Here is an 18,327-nt window from a genome sequence, read left to right as displayed (position 1 = left end):
CAACATCTCTGAAAAAAGACATCATGTTCCCATGAAAGTCTGATTTTACAGAAAAATCTAATTGCGAACTACCATTTAGCATGAGGAAATCAAAGATCTATGAAGAATAAACCATAATTTGGACTTCTCAAGCAAAACCTCATAAAAACTAAACTAATTAACAATAATAAGATTTTATTTCACTCTGCAAATGAGAGGTAAAGGTATCCCCTTCAGCTAATTATTTTTAGATTTGCTGTAACAACTACATTACTCTACCCCCCCATACCCAAAAATGGGCTGGTTTATGCACTGCACGTACTGAAATTGCATTCAAACACAGTGAATTCAAATTCATTTAACAGGCAATGCTCTTAAGAGTCGTAAATTGTGATTCAGCATTACGCTCCTGTAACACTGTTGCCTCAAGATGGACAGTTTTTAAAAGGTAAAAAAGATTTTTTTGAAAAGACTTTTTTTCCCACACATTCTTAATTCATGTCTAAACCTACCGCATACATTACTCAAAATGCACCTCTCCAGGTGATAGCTCCTAAGGCAGCCTCCGGGCCTGAAAAATGAAGCAATGTGGAAGTGCCAAAAACTACAGTTCCTCGAATGGCCACTTGAGGCTGGCTCCAGAAGCCAGTCAATCCCCATAGACCCCCATATTACAATGATGAACTTCACAGTAAAAATAAACATGTTCACTCTGGTACAAAAAACAGTTTTGGTCTCTAAAGCTAATTTTCCTCTTCATGACAACTGTACGAGGGCAACTCACATGTCTGAATTATATTAAGGCTTAAAGTTGTGCATAATTAAGAGAACAGCGACGGTAAGTGACAGCTAGCAGCTATGTTTCAGCAACCAGGCTTCATTGTGCCACCCTCAACTCCACCCATGCTCCACCTCTTTGTCCTTTTTTTGGATTAGCTGATAGTTTGGTGGGGTCAGGCCCTGCCAAGATGGTGACAGCTGCGCCCACTGTCACTGAGCTTCACAGTGGCTCTCCAGAAACCTCGACGCCTCGGAGACTACATCCATGTTTCATACAGTCTGTGAGTTCCTCGATGATTGGTTATGCTAATAGCGGCTAATGTAGCCTCGAGCTGCTACCCTCAAGCAGAGATGAGGAGTGGGCTACAGAGGTCTGGTAAGCTCAGGATTCCCTACTGCCCCATGTCAGAGATTCAATTTTTCATTGTCAAACTTGTGGCCTTCAGTCTCAGCTGACTTTGACTCAAGTGACATCACTTGAGGCTGTTAATCAGACTCCAGCAGTCCCTGGATACAAAAGATCTCATACAGCTATTTTTTCACCTGTGCAGAACTGCCCAGACCCATTTGAAGAAGGCATCTTCCACTGTATTCTATAGCAGTATTGCAGAAACCAAATGGACAGAGGCAGGCTGGTGAAGGCTCCTGTGCGGTGGAAAGAGGTCGGAGCGTTCGGTTTCAGCACCCCGGTCAGCGCATCTCGCAGCCCGCACAGGTGGAGGAACTGAAACACAGATCCATGAGACCACGACCAGCCTGGTCTGCTGTGAACGGCGGCGGCATCCAGTGTTTCACAGCGACGACCGCATCCACGTCATGACGTTACTGCCCGAGCCTATGAGGACCGAGGCATGACAGCCGCACGCAAATCAGGACGGAGAGGCTTTTGAAGTGGAGAAATGTCTAATATTAAAAAATATATAACCGTCTGTTCGGTGTTTTAAGCTGAAGGTGTGATGGGACTGAAGCGCGCCTTCACCTCCGCTGACTGGACTCCATCAGCCGGCCTGTCTGCCTGCCTCAGCCGACCCCCGCGCTGTGGACGGCATTGTTTGGCCTGCTTCACCTCCATGTTCATCTCTTTAAATCACGCAAACGCAGGGATGTTTGCACCGAGGAGAGCCAGCTGGAGACCCGAATACCAGCTGCCGTGTGGCGGACTGAATGCGCGCTGCAGCTGCGCACACCGGAGCTGGACCCACGGATCTGGACAGCTGAGTATGGCGATCACCAACAAGGACAAGAAGAAGCAAAAACAAGAAGCGTTGTGTTTGATGATGCTGTTTAAAGATGTGACATTTGTGTTGCAGTGTTATTGGTACAAAATGCAAATCACATATGAGGACATGTTGGAGAGCTTTGCGTTGCGTCGATGGCGCTCAGGCCTGTCGAGTCATTCATGTTCTGTGTGTGTTTCATTCCGTCAAACGCTCATCGGGCTCCAACTTTCCTCTGTGAGGGACCAGGATTGCCGCTCCTCGTGTTCACGGCGGACCTTGATTTATTAGCCATACAATTAAGGCACGCGGTGAATGCCAAGAGAGGGATCACACTGTCCGCGTCCTGCATCATTCATGACGATGGAGAGATTTAAAACATCTGCATAGAGAGAGAGAGAGAGAGAGAGAGAGAGAGAGAGACCTGCCTGTGCTCACACTAACAAAGAGCGCCTGTTTTCTCTCTGATCATGAGCAACATTTAACCAAACTGTTCTGCTTTTCTCCCGCATTCTGTCATGTTTCCATTGGCTGTCACAGTGCGCAGTGGCTCCTGCGCAGAGGCACTTCTGTGCTGTCAGAAGATGGATCGTTCAGTAGCTCAGCTAATAGTACAAAAATTGAATTCAGATTTTGGCAACAACATATATTAGAGATGCAACCAGCTATTACAGTAACTGGCCAATTTGTTCATAATTTGGCCTATTTAAAGGCAGAAAATTGTGAAATCCTGGTTCACAGGAGGTGACCAGAGCCGAAACATTCCTCCAATAATTAATTAGTTCATGGCACTAAAATAACCAGCAACTATTTTAGCCATTAGTTTAAGTACGAAATGCCAAACATTTCCAGATTCAGGCTTCTTGAATGAGAGGATTTGCTGCTTCTTTCTCATATCTCACAGTAAATTGGATTTCTTTGAGTTTTTGTCAGATGAAATAAGCATTTTGAAGATGTCACTTCAGGTTCTGGGAATGTTAATGTTCACTTTGTAATTTCTTTTTGACATTAAGACTAAATGATAAATGAAATTAAAATATCAGCAGATTAATTGGTAACTGAACACCACCTGCTGCTGCTCAGAGCAAGAAAGTCCAAATAAATGTCTGGTGGTGGAAGAAATACTCAGATTTTCTACTTTAATTAACTAATTTCAAATGCAATAATGTGTACACCATGTTAATGTTGCAGCTGCTACAGGTGGAGCTAACTTTAATTACTTTACACACTGTTGGATAGCTTTTTTCTCCCTGTGGATCAATAAAATCTCATTTTAACATATACAAATACATCATCTATTTGTTGATCATATTTTTAATCTGAATCTGCAAAATAACGAGTAACCAAGATTATATAAATGTAGTGGACTAAAACAGTATAAAGTAGTTGAAAATGAAAATACTCAAGTTTTTGGGCTGAGTTCCACAGACAGGGTAGCAGAAATATAGAATAACAGTCTTATACTTTGACTCTGCATATGATTAGTTTTATAATATGTAATAAATGACAATTTAATTTAAATGGTGCTTGAAAGCTGAAGATGTTGTGAAGTGTGATGTTGAGATAGAAAATATGCCTAGTTTGATCTACAGCAATGCTTCACATTCTACTAGACCAAATGTTTGTAGCACGGCTGTGAGAACCACGTATCTCTAGACAGTTTTCACAGCCTGTTTTCGGGTTTGTGACAATGCATTTTCCAGCTGATATAAGAGGCTTTTAAATAGTTTATGTTTAGAAGAAGGAGAATTTTCTCAACCCAAGAAGGAGCACTTCATCCCTCAGTTGACCAGAAAATTTTAAAATCACCAAATGTGGAGATACATGTAATCTGAAAAGTAACTAGTAACTAAAGCTGTCAGACAAATATAGAAGTAGAAAGTTGCACAAAATGGAAACACTCCAGCAAAGTACAAGTACTTCTCATGTATGCTGAAGTACTTTCCTTGAGTTACTTTGCACCTTATCTGTCTTTATCCGAATTGAGGGCGCCTTTAATTATAAAAACTAAAAATCCCTTCATAGTGAATTTTATGATTACAGACTAGTAAAATTGCACACATGCACACAAAACCATGATTCACGATCACAAAGAAAATGCTCCAGAATACAGATAAGTATATCTTTAATAATGAACATGATCAAATCTAAGAATGTGATAGTGACCTCTGATACAATGGATATTTAATTCAGGGATGACTTAAAACTTTTTTTTTTTTTTGCATAAATTTTCTATATTCCAATAATATAACTCTGACTGCTCCACAATCATACTCCCTCTCTTTTCTTTCACTCCTGCATACACACAATACAGCAAGCAATTAAAAAAAAAAGTCACAAACATATACCATATAGGCTAGTCTCTGGGTTTTCATACACTTGACAATAAATCAGTTAAGTATAATGCTACAGTTAAACATTTTGAGGCGACCTCAGTTAGAAATGCCAGTACATTAAAGCTTACATTTTCTGAGGATGATGTGGACAGGTTATAGCAATGAAAATGAGCAGAATGCCAAGATTATAATTATGTTAAGAGAGAACATGAAATAAAAAGTAACAGGCCTGGCTTGAGTTTTAAAAGCAGAACATGCTACATTTCCTCCAGATTTTCAGAAACAGAGACCTCTGTTGGAACAGAGGGAACTAAAAGTCACTGTAACAGGGAAACAAAGCAAACTTTGTGTCGATAGAAACCTGAACTCATACAGTAAATTTGTATTTCCATCATTTAAATAAGAAAGAGAGGGACCACCTTTAAGAGCGTTTGATCTCTGGACGTCTTTTCCCTGAATCTCTAGCTGAAAAATTTGAGGTACAATTCTGGAAAAAAAATTACAAATTTTATTTCTACTAGACTAGTGCTGAAAAGAAATGTTAAGGCTCCACTCTGGAGAGACAAAATCCCACATTTCCTCCACTTTAATGCTAATTAAAATCAGTTGTAAGCCAGGTGATTCAAAATATTTTTCTAACATTTATGCTTTCTAACGTCACAACCTTGCACGATTAAGTCTATGCATACAGAAACTTTCAGTGTACACATTCCTCCACCAAAGTAAGACACCCCTCACACTGGAAAAAAAAAAAAAGGGGGGGGGGGGCATTATAGAAGTTTTTTTTTCTCCTGGTAATATAAAATACAACTGGCCACACACAGATAGCAGACATTTGTCAATAAAGTGTCACTCGTTAAGATTAACCAATACAAGCACTTAACATTTCTCCAACACACAAACCACAAAGTGAACAGTCACTGAATATCAGCAGCATGTTGTCAAGAGATTTTCAAAAACAGACGTGCAGATATTTGTTACTTATATTTAGTTAAGAATGCAAGTTCCGGGCTAGCGATAGAGTTTTATAAGGCTAAAAAATACAGAAAAAACAAGAAAATATATATTATTGAAGCGATTCAACTGGTGGAACTAGCTTCATCCCTGCACGCATCTTAAAGACTGGGAACCAGGAGCAGTGTGGGTCAAAAGTTTGACATGGGCCGAAGTCAACAAAATTAAATAGAAAAAAATATTAGTTTTCAATTTCTTTATGTCCTTGTGTTTTTCTGCTCAAATCTAAATTTCGTCGGCAACAGTCTTCTGTTCACTTCTGACGATCCTGGGAAAAAAGAAGAAGAAATTGTTAGAAAGTTTCATCAAAATCACATCAGTCAAACATGCAACACTTTATATTAAGGTTCATATATTCACCATTAACTAGTTGCTCATTAGCTTTCATATTAATAGCATACTGGCTCTTTATTAGCCATTATAAATAACTTATTAATAGCTTATTCTGCATGACCATATTCTACAACTACTAGGCCCTTAACTAATAGTTTTCCCTCAATAACCTCCAAATTAAAGCTTATTAAGAGTTAATAAGGACGTTATTGTGCATGAATGATGAGCTTACTAACCCCAACCCTTAATAACTCTAACCCCCAGAATAAGGCATTATTAAGTGCTTTATAATGACTAATAAAGAGCCAATATGCTACTAAAAGACATGCTAATGAGCAATTACCATAAACTTTCGGTGGAACTATGTCGGGATAATTTGACCATATTATTGTCATTATTGATGATTCTGAGCAAATCTGAATTAAAGACAAACAAAATGAGACACTGAAGTGCACATGTGAAGAGTTTTGTCTGGTGTGATGCAGAGCAGTGGGGGCAGTTAACTGCATTAAAGATCAACTTCATGGCTTCATATGCGTGATTCAGCACATGCATTGTCATACAGTGATATGTACTCTATCAATATCAGCCATAACCCACAGAGAGAGAGAGAATTAAGATGACTTTACCTGATCGATTCGGGATCGGCTCTGTATTGAGGCAGGCTCATAGCTCTGTTAAAAAACATGCAAAGTGACCTTAGAACATCACATCACATTTAATAATATAAAATACTGCAATCATTTCAAATCAATGGATTCAAAAAAGAAGAAACGATGAAAACAAGTTTACACATTAGGGACTGTACAAATATCATTAAAATGGGTGGGGTGGGGGTGGGGGTGGTCAGAAAAGTAGGAGTACTGTCATTTTCATTGTTGTTGAATGGAGGGTAATCTGATTACATCAACATGACAGGTTTAAAGTCTGCCACGGGTCATAAGGGTGCATTTTGCTGTATGCAGAAGACAGAAATAGTCTCTCTGTCTCAGGGCTTTATTTTCATAATCACAGTCAGACAGGAAGCTGAGACACACCTGGTTAAGGTGCTTTGGAATGTGACTCAGAATTATGTAAGTGGTGTAATTATGACAGCCAGAGAGCGACAGCTAATCGCATACACAACACAGTATCACGGCAGTCTGTGAACTAGTCACGAAATTTAATCTGAAGGATGTCTGTGCATGGACGTGAATTTTCCATTTTTCTTTCTGTGACACGTTTCTTTAAGCAAATGAAACGCTACCGGGTGGAAATGCAGGACTGTGACACCTGAATCCAGGGCTCACCTCCTGTCTGTGGTTAAGTTTAGGAAGCAAAAGCACTTTGGTTAACGTTAAATGTTAATAAAAAAAAAAATCAGTTCATAATAGTCACAGAATTTTATCTGCATGGACGGAAGAAATCTGTATTCATGCCACAAAAAAAAATCGTGTCCATATACATAAATCCAATAGATTAAATTCTCTGACGATTTCACAAACGGCTGTGAAACTGAGTTGGCACATTCAGCCACATCACCTAAAATCGTTTTCTTATTATTTATACAGAATCCAGGGTCAGCTGAATATATCATGCTGCTCAAGCCACTTGATAGCCTCATTTATTATAAATGTTAAGCATAAATTAATATTACTTTCAACGTACACATTGATAGTGGACACTGAAAATTAATTATTTATTAAGATACTGAACGTTTACATTGGGGATCTTTTTAGGGGGATTATGAAGTTGAATTTACCACATAAGCAAGGAAGGACTGTACTACATCATGCTGGGCTATATAATCTTGAATTAGATGATGGTATACCACTTTAATTTTTTTTCTGGGCTTTCTGCCTTTCATTGAAAAGCAGGAGCTGAGGTGAGACAGGAAAGGGGAGAGAGGGGGAAGACATGCAGCAAAGGGCTATAATCAAACCCAGGTCTCAGCCTTAATATATGATACACGCTCTATCAGGTGAGCTACCGCAGCCTGAGCCAATGAAAATATTAATAACTCCTGGAAGGGCCTTACATTTTTACCAATAACGTTCATACAGTCCCTAAATATTATTACTTCTTTAATTTAAAAGTGTCATGTGGTGAGGCTAGAGGAAATTACTACCTTTTTCACCACCTCCTCCTCCTCCTGCTTCTTCTCATAGTGGGAAAAGTCATCAAAGATAGAGGTGGTGTGTTTGTACTGGGCGATAATCTTGAGCACCTGCTTTGCCTTTTCCAGAGGAACCTCTTGAGTGTCACGCGAGTTGGTGACTGGCTTGTTGTCATTGTTCTCCAGGCGGATGTGGCGCAGCTGACTATTTGGCACGTCCTTAACAAACAACCAGTTCACGTCAAACTTGCCCTTCCACTTGTCCTGTGCCCAAACGCCAGCGCTGGTGCCGTAGTCCACAGGTGAGCGCATTTCGGCCACGCCACAGAAATGGCCGCTGCCGTTGACACTGAACAACAGGTAGACAGGACCTTTAGCGTTCATAGCTCTGAAGGCTGAGTCCAAACGTTTGTTGCCATGCTCCGTGCTGCACCAGATGGAGTACTTGATGGAGCGGTGGATGTCGTCCTCGGAGTAGCTCTTGATGATGAACACGCGGCCGTTTTTCAGGTTCCAGTCAAACTCCTTGGGGTTGTAGCTGTGGGCCGCTCGCAGCTTCTCCAGCACAGGGTGGGACTCTGATCCTGGCTCTGGAGGCACACCTCCGCCCCCTCCACCGTTACCAATACCGCCGCCATTAGAGGAGCCGCTGCTGTCCAAGCTTCCACCCCCGTAACACAAGTTGCGGTTGCGTGGGGCTACCCAGCGGGTCTGAGGTGTTGGAGCGGAGTTGTGGTTCTGATAAGACTGTGGAGGGGGAGGTGGAGGACCCTGCATGGTCATCTGCTGCACGAGGGACTGGGCAGACTGCAGGGACTGCTGAAGTGGGGGCAGGAGACTGGGAGCATGGGAGTGAAGCTGGGGCTGTTGGTGATGGTGGTGGTGGTGGTGGTGGTGATGGTGGGGAGGTAAAGGAGGGGCCATCTTGGTAATAGTCCCTTTGTTATCCCATGTATCAATGTCCATGTTGTGTTTGATGGGGGGTGGAGGCAGAACTCCTCCAGCTACGGGTGTGCCAGGTTTGTTCTTGGTCTTTTGTTGCTGCAGCTTGGCAGGTTTACTAGCGATAGCAGCCCACGACGTAGGTTTCGGAGGGGGCATTCCAATTGGTGTGCCACCGTTGCCCGTGGCAACAGCTGCAGCTATACTGCCACCGCCGCCGATCACAGAGCCTGCACTCTTCACACCGGAGCCACTTCCTGTCACGTCCCCTCCTATTTTTAGGCCCAGCATGCCCTGCTCTAGGCTGTTCATACCTGGAGCCTTGCTCAGGGTGTCACTATGGAAACCAGTCTGGCCATCAGGGACTAAGGTGCCTCCTAGAGAGCTGGGCGGGTAGCTGTAACTCCCCCCATAGGCTGAGCTCTGAGTCTGCTGGCCCTGAGAACCACTGGTGCCCCAGGCTGAGAAGGCCGGGTTCTCTGGGAAAAAGTTAAACCTGTGAGGATAGATGCTGCTGCTGAGCCCTCCCGGCTGCCCAAACACTGTGTCGTGCATGAAGTGATGGTCTCCATTGCTGAGGGGGGCATAGGGTGTCAGGTAGGGAATTGGCGGGTCACCTCCTGTAGACCATGGAGCCTCACTAAGAGGGTAAGGAAACCCAATGGAGGGAGCATAGTAGCTGGACAGGTAAGGGTCTGTCATGGATTGATAGCTGTTATTCTACAAACAGAAACAGAATTAAGTTTGTTAAGGGAACAAGATGCTGCAATAATTAAGTAAAAACAAAATGATTTGAGTGTCACAGTACCTGATTAGACTGGCTGGTGAGATAAGGCTCAAAGTCATTGTCATGGACTGTGTCCTTCTGGTGGAGGGAGCCATTCTGCACTGAAACTGGAAAGGCTGCAAGAAAAGCAAACCGATGTCAGAGCTGGAACATGTGAGTTTACAGCTACTTCAAAACACCGTAATGATGGCAAGTCTACTGTGAAGCCTGAAATATCTGCATCGTGGCAATAGGGCAGCGAGCACCTGGTTGTAGCCGGACCAAAGTTCCAGTCAAAGGATTAAAAAAGGATGAATATGAATGATGTTTGGTGTTGCACAGTGATTTAAAATAGATTGTCCTGTCTGCTGTAGAGTGGTGGTCTGCTGGATAAATGCAACCTTTGCAGGAGTTGCCCTTTGAAGTGTGCAAGGTGTTTTGCATTGATAAGCTGTTCGCCCTCACAATGATGAATGTCCATTAGCGCACACAGCTAAGAAGCAAACATGTGGATCAAAATACGTAACAATTCAGACATTATTTAATGCTATGTAGACACTGCTGGAGTCTCTGTGTTGACATAAGGTCTCGGATACATGCGACGTGAGGTATCGAGTGACAGGTATGTACTACATAGGGCGCTGAACAGGTTTAACATCTCTACAGGAACATCTGGAAGATCAGGAGACGTTTTCCCTCTTACCTTTGCTCGCATCTTGTCCTTTCGATGTCTTGGTGTTCACGGTAAAAGGAGGAATGCATGTGAAAGGAGACATAAAGAAAGCTTGCATGGGTCTCCAGTTTAATTCAAAGCATCACACATTATCCTAGCTGCACACTGACATGTTCAGACGTCTCTGAAAAGCTGAGATGATGTAAAAAAAAAAAAAAAAGCGCTCGGCGGTGTGTTGTGCCAGCGTTTGCCAGTAAGATACAAACTGGAAGCTGTGGTCCGGGCCTTTGGTTACCAACAGTGGACCAGTTTTCTAGCTAACCCCCCTCTCTGTTGGCTAACTGGCTGACTAGCTGGCAAACGGTGGCATCGTCTTCAGAGTGGGACGCGCACACCGCACATCTCGCCTCTCTGTTGAAATAAAAACCTGGAAGTGTTCCTTCTCGCTGCTTACCTGAGGGTCAATACTAGCGGCAGACATCATTCATCCACCAGGTGTTGTGTTAGAGTGAAGCCCTGACCAGACGTGCAGTGTATAAGCTGCACAAACTCCGCTGTGTGGAGAGGCTAATAGCTGGAGGAGCTGTTAGTTTGCTAACAGTTGCACACAGTTAGCAGCAGCTGTTAGCCGGTGGCTCTGCTCGGCGCGGACAGTTTGCTCGTCGTAGCCCTGCTGGCACTCCGCACCGTCCTGTCGACATTAATCCAGCGGGGCTTCAATCTGCCTCGACCCCCTCACCGTGAAATCAAAATCCAACCAGCCTTGGTGGCCCTGCTCACTTGCCCCTATGGCAGCTTCATCCGGGGTCTGCGGGGCGGAAATGACGTCGGTGTCGTATACAACGCGTTCGCGGCTACCTAGCAGCAGTAGCAGATTTGTCCCATTGTGTCCGTGTTTACATCACATTTATAGATGAAAAAGCACATTTTTGCCATTATTTAAGCATTAATTAAGCTCATAATGTCATAAAACGTTGACAAAGCAATGTTTTTGCCTCTGAGAAAGACATGATCATAAGTAATATAAAGGAGCAGAAAAAAACAGCATTTCTTCGTATTATAAATGTTTAATAATAAATAAATGTGCGCAACACCTAAATAAAAGGTAATTGTAGACGTGGTTTATTTCATCATACACTACACAGGTTTGTCACCTTTTCTCACTGAAATGACACATAATAATAATTTATACAATTTACAAATTTCGTACTCGAGTGCTTAACATCTAGTGGACTCACACACACGCACGCACGCAGGCACACACACACACACACACACACACACACACACACACACAGAGGTAGATTAACATCTAGTTTTACAGCATTTGAGGTCTGAGTGAAAACACATCATATTCTGTGATGTACTGGTTCCCCTGGGGACAGCGTGCACAGTTTGTGAGCAGTGAGGTTCAGCATCCATGGCAGATGGTTTTATGGTCAAACAGGCCGAGTCCTTCTCATCTTTTCCTCAACCGCGTTATGTTTGTTGTCATTTATAATCTGCTCAAAAATACAGAAAAATACACTGTTATTAGATGTTGGCTACATAAGATGGAAAATGATGCAGATGTAATGGGTGCAAATATAAGGTAATGCAACTAAACCTACCCACAGGTCTTTACACTAGAAGAACAACTGAGAGGGTTTGGATGGATGAGGAAATTCGCCAATGAAATTAACTAAAATAAGAAAGAACAACATAAATTAATGATAGAAAGCAAATCAACCTCAGTGTAAACAAACAAAAAAACACATTTTGGACATTTTTGAAGAAAGCATTCTTTCATAATTTAAGGGGATAAAATGCTTTAAAATGTCTTGATGGATAATGTGTGTATCTCTGTGTTGTGTTGAGTTGCATCTGTCACTGATCAGGAGCGTATATACTCACAGCTGTCTTCTTCATCTGAGAAAGTGCTGACAGTGTAGCAGGCATAAACAAATCCCAGGAGCTATGGAAATGTACACAAAAATGTATAAAAGTGAATCAAATGTATTAAAATACATATTTTTTAATTGTCTTTCTTTGATGTTTTAAAAGCACATTATTCACCACAAAGCATACTTTAGAAACATTTTCTTCACAGTGATCTTAACGTTTTAACAGAGTTTTGACCTGCTACAGTAGGAAAAGCACAGGTGTAAACAATAAAATTATGGATTAGATTATATTCGATAAAACTTTATTAATCTCACAATGGAGAAATTCACTCTTACAGAAGCTCTTCAGAACACACAAGGGAGGGATGCAAACAGCAAAGGAGGTGCAAATAAGAACAATAGGAACAATAAGGGTGCAAATAAGAACAAACGGAGCGATAAATTACAACTGTGATAAATTACAACTGATTTAAATGTGGCTGCTTTGTTAATATTGTTAGTAATACCTGTGCTTTTTTCTACTATGACAAGAATTTTAGATTTTCTAGATTGTTATTTAGATATTAACTTATTTGATCTAAAATGTATTTCTTATCATTTATCATTATCATTTATTATTATTTATTATTAACATGTTTACTACCAATCTCACATACAAGATTAGAGGTGGTGATTATAGCTTTTGAATGTTTTTAGTTTTGTGAGTAACTGTACTTTCTGAAAGTATCTACAGTGTGTGTACTGTTTTTGTTGATCTGGATGTGTTCCTCCTACAGACATAAATAAAGTTGTATTAAATTCAACTGAATTGAGAAACCGCTGACCACACAAACAGTACAGAAAGTAACAGCAACCAGAGGCCGGGTTGAGAAGCTCAGTAACACACTATTAGAGATCACTGTGATAATCTGGTGCCTCTTTCCCAATTTACAGTCACTGTTGCCAGGCAACAGTTCATTCCCGTGTACGCAGATGCATATTTATTGATACTAAAACAATATTGGAGCAATTTAAGTTTTAAAAGCAACATCAAGTAATTTTGTTCTTTTCACTTAAACAGCTAACTGATGTGAGGATTCATCTCTATTTGCACTAGTTATCATTATAGTTTTTGTTCTTGATCTGTGCCTTGTTATTGTTGAATATGCTGAAAACAAGCCTAACATTGCTACCAGCTGTAGTGTGGTTTGGTTACAAAACATCAGAAATACAACAAACCACAGTAATATTTAAGAAGTGCAAGAAGACTGTAGCAACAAAAGGGGGCAATGCAACAATTTATTTCACTTTCTCAAGCAGAGGCTTCCTACTGGCATGACTTTATCACATCACAAAAATATCCTGACATATGTGATGTTATTTTAGGGCCACGTCTCCCACTTACTGAGGTCCTTAGTGATGTGTGGCAGGGACTCACCGAAAGCAGGAGCTGGACGATGCAGTGCAGGATTTCTATGTACTGGTATTCCAGCCAGCAGCCCAGCACTGTGGTCAACTCCGGGTTTGGCCGGTCCTGCCACCCAGCGGAGGGAAGGCCGCCACTGTCACACCCCGGCCCGTTGTCCTTCCACCACGAGCGGTGTGACGACACTCCCAGGCAGAGTATGTCACTGTCCTGCAGGGACAAGCAGGCAGAGGAGGCAACGCTAAAACAGGTGGGAGAGACCTGACCTGCAGCAGGATCAGCTGATCCCTGTGATATGGTTTAGTATGTCTTCCTGCCTGGGGCCATGAATTATTTTCATTAACCATCAGTTTCTCCCATTTTCTTTACTTCTATTTTGGTTTGTTTTAGTGGGAAAAACCTCAGTGAAGAACATTACCAGATGATTCGTCTGATTCAGCTTTTAAACTGAGCCACAAAATGAGGACAAACAGCAATAAAACAGCGTAAAGACAAGAGAATGAAACTAACAATGAATACTTTGAACTGTATTACTCTATTTTCTATATAATCAGTAAATTATTTTTATTCCTCAAGTTTGTTTCTGCTAAAACAACACTACCATCAGTTTTGTACTATTGCCACCACTTTGACTACTATTCAGTATTAATACTAACACTAATCATTAGTGCCACCATCATCAATCAGGACCAAAAAAATGCCAGTTCAACATGTTGTCTGCAGCAGAAAAGAGACATAAATTAGCTTCATGAAACTAAATATGTTGTGACTGAGAACAGAAACATACTGTAAACACACTGTGTAATCATGTGACTGTTCCTGCAGGCAGGTCCCGAGACGTGGAGAGCTGAACACTGTATTTAGGAGCTGGAGCTGCGTGAGTCTCTAATTATCTGACACTTATGTGACCATTAGCCTCACCTTTGAAAGCCCTCCCAAATCCAAGTAGAGACAGCTAACAAAGACATTCCAGCCGACCCACAACAGCGTCCACAGCAGGTACTGAGGACACAAAAACATGACCGAGAAAATGAATGAAACTCACAGTTCTTCAGCGTGGTCACAGCACGGGGCTCCTCTTTTTCAGACAAATGTCCTAATTCAGACACGACAGAAGCAAAGCACTGCTTCTCAAGATAAATATGAGGCATCACAAGATGATTTAAGAGAGATTGATTGAGATGATTTTCTTCTGAAATACTCGATACTGTCACCGCTTCCAGCCTCCAAAAATCCTTTAAATGAATGATAAGAGTGGTGAAAGAGATGGTAGAACAACCCTGATTCTTAAAAATATGGGTAAAATATCAATAAAACACAATGTGATAACTTGCAAATCCTTTCTGACATATATTCAATTGAAAACAGCACAAACACAATATATTTAATGTTTCACCTCATCAGTTTCACTGATTTTTGTAAATATCTGCTTATTCTGAATTTGATGCAGCAACACCTTTCAAACAAGTTGTTGCAGGAGCAACAAAACACTGTGAAAGTTGTGGAACGCTCCAAAAAGGTAAACAGGTTGATTGGTAACAGGTGATATTGTCATGATTGGGTATGAAAGGAGCATCCTGGAAAGGCTCAGTCGCTCACAAGCGAGGATGGAGCGAGGTTCACCACTTTGTGAACACATGATTGGATAAAGGAGATTAATACATGGACTCAGAAACGCTTCATCAAACTGTTGTCAGTAAAAACAGTTTATTATTTCATATTTCTTTGCATTGTCAGGGTTAAAGCCCCAAAAGGACAGAATCTTATTGTGTCTGTGCAGGTTTATTATTGTTATTTTTCTACTGCAGTGGCTCAAATTACCGTGAGCTGGAATGAGCTAGAAACATGAAACTCTACCCAATAACTGGAAATGATGTGCAAGTGCTTCCCAAGAAATATGAGTCCAATCGGCCAGATGGTGGCGCTGTAATTAAAGCTGAACAGTTACATTTTGTAAAGGCCACGCTCAATGCTGCTCTCAGATTTAATTTCCTCCTGTTTTCTGATCATATGCATTCACGTCTTACGTAAGTAATGAAAGGTTTTAGTTAAACTAGCCAGCTGCTGGTTTCATATTTAATGTGCACATGACTCAAATAAGTGTATTTCCCAAACTGTCAAACTAATCCAAAAAGCCAGTAAAGTTTGGGAACCACCATGTAGTATTTAGTGCTTTAACACAAACTTTTTAAAAGCTCAGGAGAAAATCAGGCCGTTCCCTCACCATGATAACATAGCACGACCTGTACTGGATGACGCCAAACAGGCCCAGGATGACCACGATGATGTGGAAGAAGTTGATCATGATGGGAGCCCACTGGTAGCCGAGGAAGTCAAACACCTGCCTCTCCAGCGCGGTTATCTGGAGGGGTCAACAGGAGCAGAAACAGAGATCAGAGACCCTGATGACTTATAAAACAGACTCACTTTGTCCCCTGGTCTGTCTCAGGTGAGGCCTTGTTGCTCTGGCTTGTTAGACGCCGATCTCTTGCTTGTGCATCCGTCAAGGTTGTATTTTTCATTCTTATAAGTTGTCAAGGCAACTGAGCCATGAGGGACAAAGCATGCTGGGAGAAGACAGACCAGGCTGTTATGTCCTCTGAGGTCGGTGCCCCAGTCAGTCATGAAGGGGGGCAGGGTGGGAAACACAGAGGAGGAGGACAAAGTGGGTGCAGCCCCTCATTGTGGTGGCTGTAGTGGTGGGCGGTCACTGCTTTTAATAGGCCCTTCCAATATACAATAAGCTCACCATCAACACGTTCACAAAAATGATCAGTTTAATGAGGCTGCAGCTGGAAATTATTTTCAGTGTTGATTAATCTGCATATTGTTTCATCTATAAAATGTCAGAAAGTTGTTAAAAATGCCTGTATTAATTCATCAGAGCCAAAGGTGATGTCTTCAAATTGTTTGATTTGTTTGTTCAACAGTCCACAACACAAAGATCAGTTTACTTTGACTGAACACCAAGAAAAAATGCAAACATTCACATTTAAAAAGCTGGAAGCTTTGTTTTTTTTTTTTTGTTGTTTTTTTTTTTCATTTTTGCTTAAAAAAATACTTAAACAATTAATTAAAATTAATACATTATTGGTGAGTATTTTTTTGTCTAGATGATCAACTAATCAATAAATAGACTAATCAGCTGTAATTTCTGACTTTCTTTCATCTTAGTTTGGAGTTAATGTAGAAATCTGAATTAATGATGACAATGTGAATGGAAGGTCATCAAACACTTCAGGAAATAATGTGTTTACCAGAGATTAAAGTTAGTTTTGGTGATTGTTTAATATCGTAGATTTGTAGTTTCAATGTAAGATTGTCAGAATCAATTAAAAAAGTGAGGCTTCAACGCATCAACACATCAACTTTCCTTTATAATAAACACGTCTTTGGAGAAATTTAAATGAAAATGTAGCTTTGATTTGCAGTTTTTGCAGGTTTTGATGTAAGTTGCTGGCCAAGCATCAGCAGAGCTAAAAGGACAGACAGCTGCCCTGAGGTGTAAGCAGATGTGTTTATGTCGAAGCATCATATGTAGGAGAGGAAAACATCTCACCAACTGCAGGCAGCACAGGAGGATCAGCATGCATCTCGCAGAACAGCACCCCATCCTCGTCTCCTCTCCGCTCCCGCTGGGTCCGATGATGAAGATGAGGGTAACAACAGCGAAGACTGGATTTTAAAATTGCTCAAACACCAGCGACAAACCTGCGAAGCTTTAAGTCCACAGCAAGCAGGGAGCACTTCATCTCCTGAGGAAAACAGGCAGGCTGTCCCTGCGTGGAAACTACGGAGAAGGGGGATGGTAGCTGTATGAGAGGCGCTTAATGCCACAACCAGCAGGAGAGGGGAAACCCTGAAGGACGAACTCAGCCTCAGGATGCTCTGAGGCGTTTTTTAATGGACATCCAAATGTGAAAATACCTCCTGTGATTTACAGTGTTAATGTGTTGTATGAAAGCCATTTATGTTCCAGGGGAAGAGAGCAAAACTATGGAGAACAAGTGAGTAACAACTGGACCAGATAATTAGCACCACCAACTGTTCTCAATACAGTCAACTCATAATAACAGCAGTGGATAAACATGGCCATTCATTTACATTTTCTTCTTTTTCTGGATATTTGTTCAATATTTGCGTGACAGTTTATCATACAAGCCTCGATTCACAGCAAAACATCACTGTAGTGCTACTGTGTTTCTGAATCTGTGCTTTATTGTGGAAGATAATACAATTACAGGAAACAAGGTGGTAAATGTTGGGCATTTCTCTCCAGCTGTACCTCAGCACTGGTAGCCAGTCTGGGAAAATAATAGATGTATTTTATATGTTCTTTAATTAGAGCTTTAAAGAACTTTCCAAAAGCCTCTTTCCTTAACTTTCTGAACCTCTGCTGTTCTGTTGCATTTCATAACTGTGAAACATTACACTGTAGTTACTTTATGTGTAGTATATTAGTGTTGTTTGACACCGTTTTCACCAAATTTTATTTTTTTCCCCAGTACTGATTTCTTCTTTCCTCTAAAATGCCATTAAACCATTACAGAAGAAGAGAGCACAACAAAGAGCACAAATCAAACTTCAAACAGTGGAACATGACGCAAATATATGATTTTAATCTGAAGAGCATCGCAGGCTCCTCATCGCCGTTTGATTTTTCTTCAGTGACAAATAAGTCACATGACTCATGTGGCCTACATCAAGTTTCACATTTTGATTTTCATTGATGCGCGAACTTTTCCACCTCAGCCAAATGCAACACGTCCTCTCGCCTACAACAGATGCACCTTCATCATGACGTGGTTAATATTTTGTCTGTGTTGTGGGTTAAAACAAACACATTGCTGTTATGTAAGTGAGAGAGCTTAGGTACATTATAAATTGAAATAAGCCAGTATTGG

General features: G+C 41.3%; 2 protein-coding genes across 3 annotated transcripts; both read right to left on the bottom strand.

Moving 5' to 3' along the window:
* Window positions 1-4,084: 4,084 nt before the first annotated feature.
* ythdf1 (YTH N(6)-methyladenosine RNA binding protein 1) lies at window positions 4,085-10,935 on the bottom strand. Of its 2 annotated transcripts, none has more exons than XM_041945747.1 (6): window positions 10,590-10,935; window positions 10,166-10,193; window positions 9,505-9,599; window positions 7,767-9,416; window positions 6,289-6,333; window positions 4,085-5,594 (listed from the first exon to the last, which is right to left on the bottom strand). In XM_041945747.1, the coding sequence occupies exons 1-6, from the start codon at window positions 10,617-10,619 to the stop codon at window positions 5,580-5,582; spliced, it is 1,863 nt and encodes a 620-aa protein (XP_041801681.1). In that variant the 5' UTR covers window positions 10,620-10,935; the 3' UTR covers window positions 4,085-5,579. The 2 variants fall into 2 exon arrangements, with proteins under 2 accessions (XP_041801681.1, XP_041801682.1); XM_041945748.1 differs by having other exon boundaries at window positions 7,866-9,416.
* A 515-nt stretch (window positions 10,936-11,450) lies between these two features.
* nkain5 (sodium/potassium transporting ATPase interacting 5) lies at window positions 11,451-17,036 on the bottom strand. Its single transcript, XM_041946420.1, has 7 exons — window positions 16,983-17,036; window positions 15,648-15,785; window positions 14,345-14,425; window positions 13,436-13,633; window positions 12,029-12,089; window positions 11,746-11,816; window positions 11,451-11,637 (listed from the first exon to the last, which is right to left on the bottom strand). Exons 1-6 carry the CDS (start codon window positions 17,034-17,036, stop codon window positions 11,761-11,763), a joined length of 588 nt encoding a protein of 195 aa, XP_041802354.1. The 3' UTR covers window positions 11,451-11,637; window positions 11,746-11,760.
* Between the last annotated feature and the right edge of the window lie 1,291 nt (window positions 17,037-18,327).

Source organism: Chelmon rostratus, chromosome 10 (genome assembly GCF_017976325.1).
Source record: "Chelmon rostratus isolate fCheRos1 chromosome 10, fCheRos1.pri, whole genome shotgun sequence".
Lineage (NCBI taxonomy): Eukaryota > Metazoa > Chordata > Actinopteri > Chaetodontiformes > Chaetodontidae > Chelmon > Chelmon rostratus.
This window is presented reverse-complemented; position numbering and strand designations above follow the sequence as displayed.